This window comes from Clupea harengus, chromosome 3 (assembly GCF_900700415.2).
Source record: "Clupea harengus chromosome 3, Ch_v2.0.2, whole genome shotgun sequence".
Lineage (NCBI taxonomy): Eukaryota > Metazoa > Chordata > Actinopteri > Clupeiformes > Clupeidae > Clupea > Clupea harengus.
The window spans coordinates 18385731-18386970 of NC_045154.1; the positions used below are offsets into that span (position 1 = coordinate 18385731).

The 1240-nt window shown below is 60.2% G+C and overlaps 1 protein-coding gene across 1 annotated transcript in view; it reads left to right on the top strand.

The window, feature by feature from the left end:
* Window positions 1-892, top strand: part of LOC105892552 — an 11094-nt gene extending 10202 nt beyond the window's left edge. The window contains exon 6 of the mRNA XM_012818837.3: window positions 233-892. Within this exon, the coding sequence (XP_012674291.1) occupies window positions 233-742 (510 nt within the window). The 3' untranslated portion in view covers window positions 743-892. The remainder of the gene's footprint in view (window positions 1-232) is intronic.
* The last annotated feature ends 348 nt before the right edge of the window (window positions 893-1240 follow it).

Here is a 1240-nt window from a genome sequence, read left to right on the forward strand (position 1 = left end):
TCAACCTTAGTTTTCCCCTGCGCCTAAGGATACACAGACAATAGACTTCTGCCAGTAATGTCAGGCTTTATATTACCTGAAGACAGCCCTTTGGCAGTGATGTTACCGTTTAAATCCGCTGCTTTGTGACTTCCACCTAGTTTAGAAGACCTGTTTGTTGGCCAGCCTCCATAGTCTTCCCTTCTCTCGCTCCACGGTCGACTAACAGCCTGTCATTTTCCCTCCTCTGCAGTTATCCCCAGCTGCTCTGGCTCGGCCCGTCGTCATGGCGACCCCCGCGTCTGCCTGCGTCCACGCGTCCGCCGCCGCGGGGGCCAAGGGGGTGTTGCGCGCGAGGGACCTGACCCCGCCCGGGCCGTACTCGGCCACCACCCTGAAGTGGCTGCACACGTCTCCCATCTGCTCCCCCGCGGCCGACCCGGCCCAGGGGGCGTCGTCGCTGCGGACGGCCCCGCCCGCCCCGCTCGGCCAGGACCTCACGCAGGACAACGCCGTCTCCTCTAGCACGGATGCTGCCACCCCCATTGCCGGCAACAACACCAAAGCCGGGGGAGCGCGCGGCGGCAAAACAGACTCGGGGCCCACGCTGACGCTATGGCAACCGCCTCCTCCGCCTCCCTCCCTGGGTAGACCCCCCCTGGCCAAGATCAACGCGCCCTGCCTGGAGAGACTGCTCAAGTCCACGGAGAGCATCATCACGCAGCGGGGTGCGGGCGCAGTGGCGGGCAGTGGCTGGTCCTAGTCCACAGCCCCGAGGTTCTGAGACACCCAGTACCAGAACCGGAACCGGAATCAGAACTAGATCCAGGCCAGCGCAGCACTGCCCCACCCCTCTCCACACAGACAGTCAGAGACACACACACACACACACACACACACACAACCCAGCCACCCTGAGTCAAAGACAGGAGTCAGCGTGCTCCTGCCGAACCCCATTCCAGCCTTCAGGCTACGAGCCAGGGGAGAGAGGAGAAGATGGACACACACACACACACACACCACACACACACACACACACACACAGAGTGCAGCAGTCTAGAGGGAGAAGAAAGGACTTGTTTCACACAGAAGCAGGGGTGTCTGTGAAAAGTGAACTCTGTGAACTCTGTGTGCTTGAGTGGTGTGTGTGTGTGTGTTTGTCTCTCTCTCGCGCAAGCGAGCGAGTATGTCCTCATCTGACTTGAGACTGTGTTTGCATTAGTTTCCCCCTCTGTTGCGTTTTCTATTCTGGTGTGGTTGC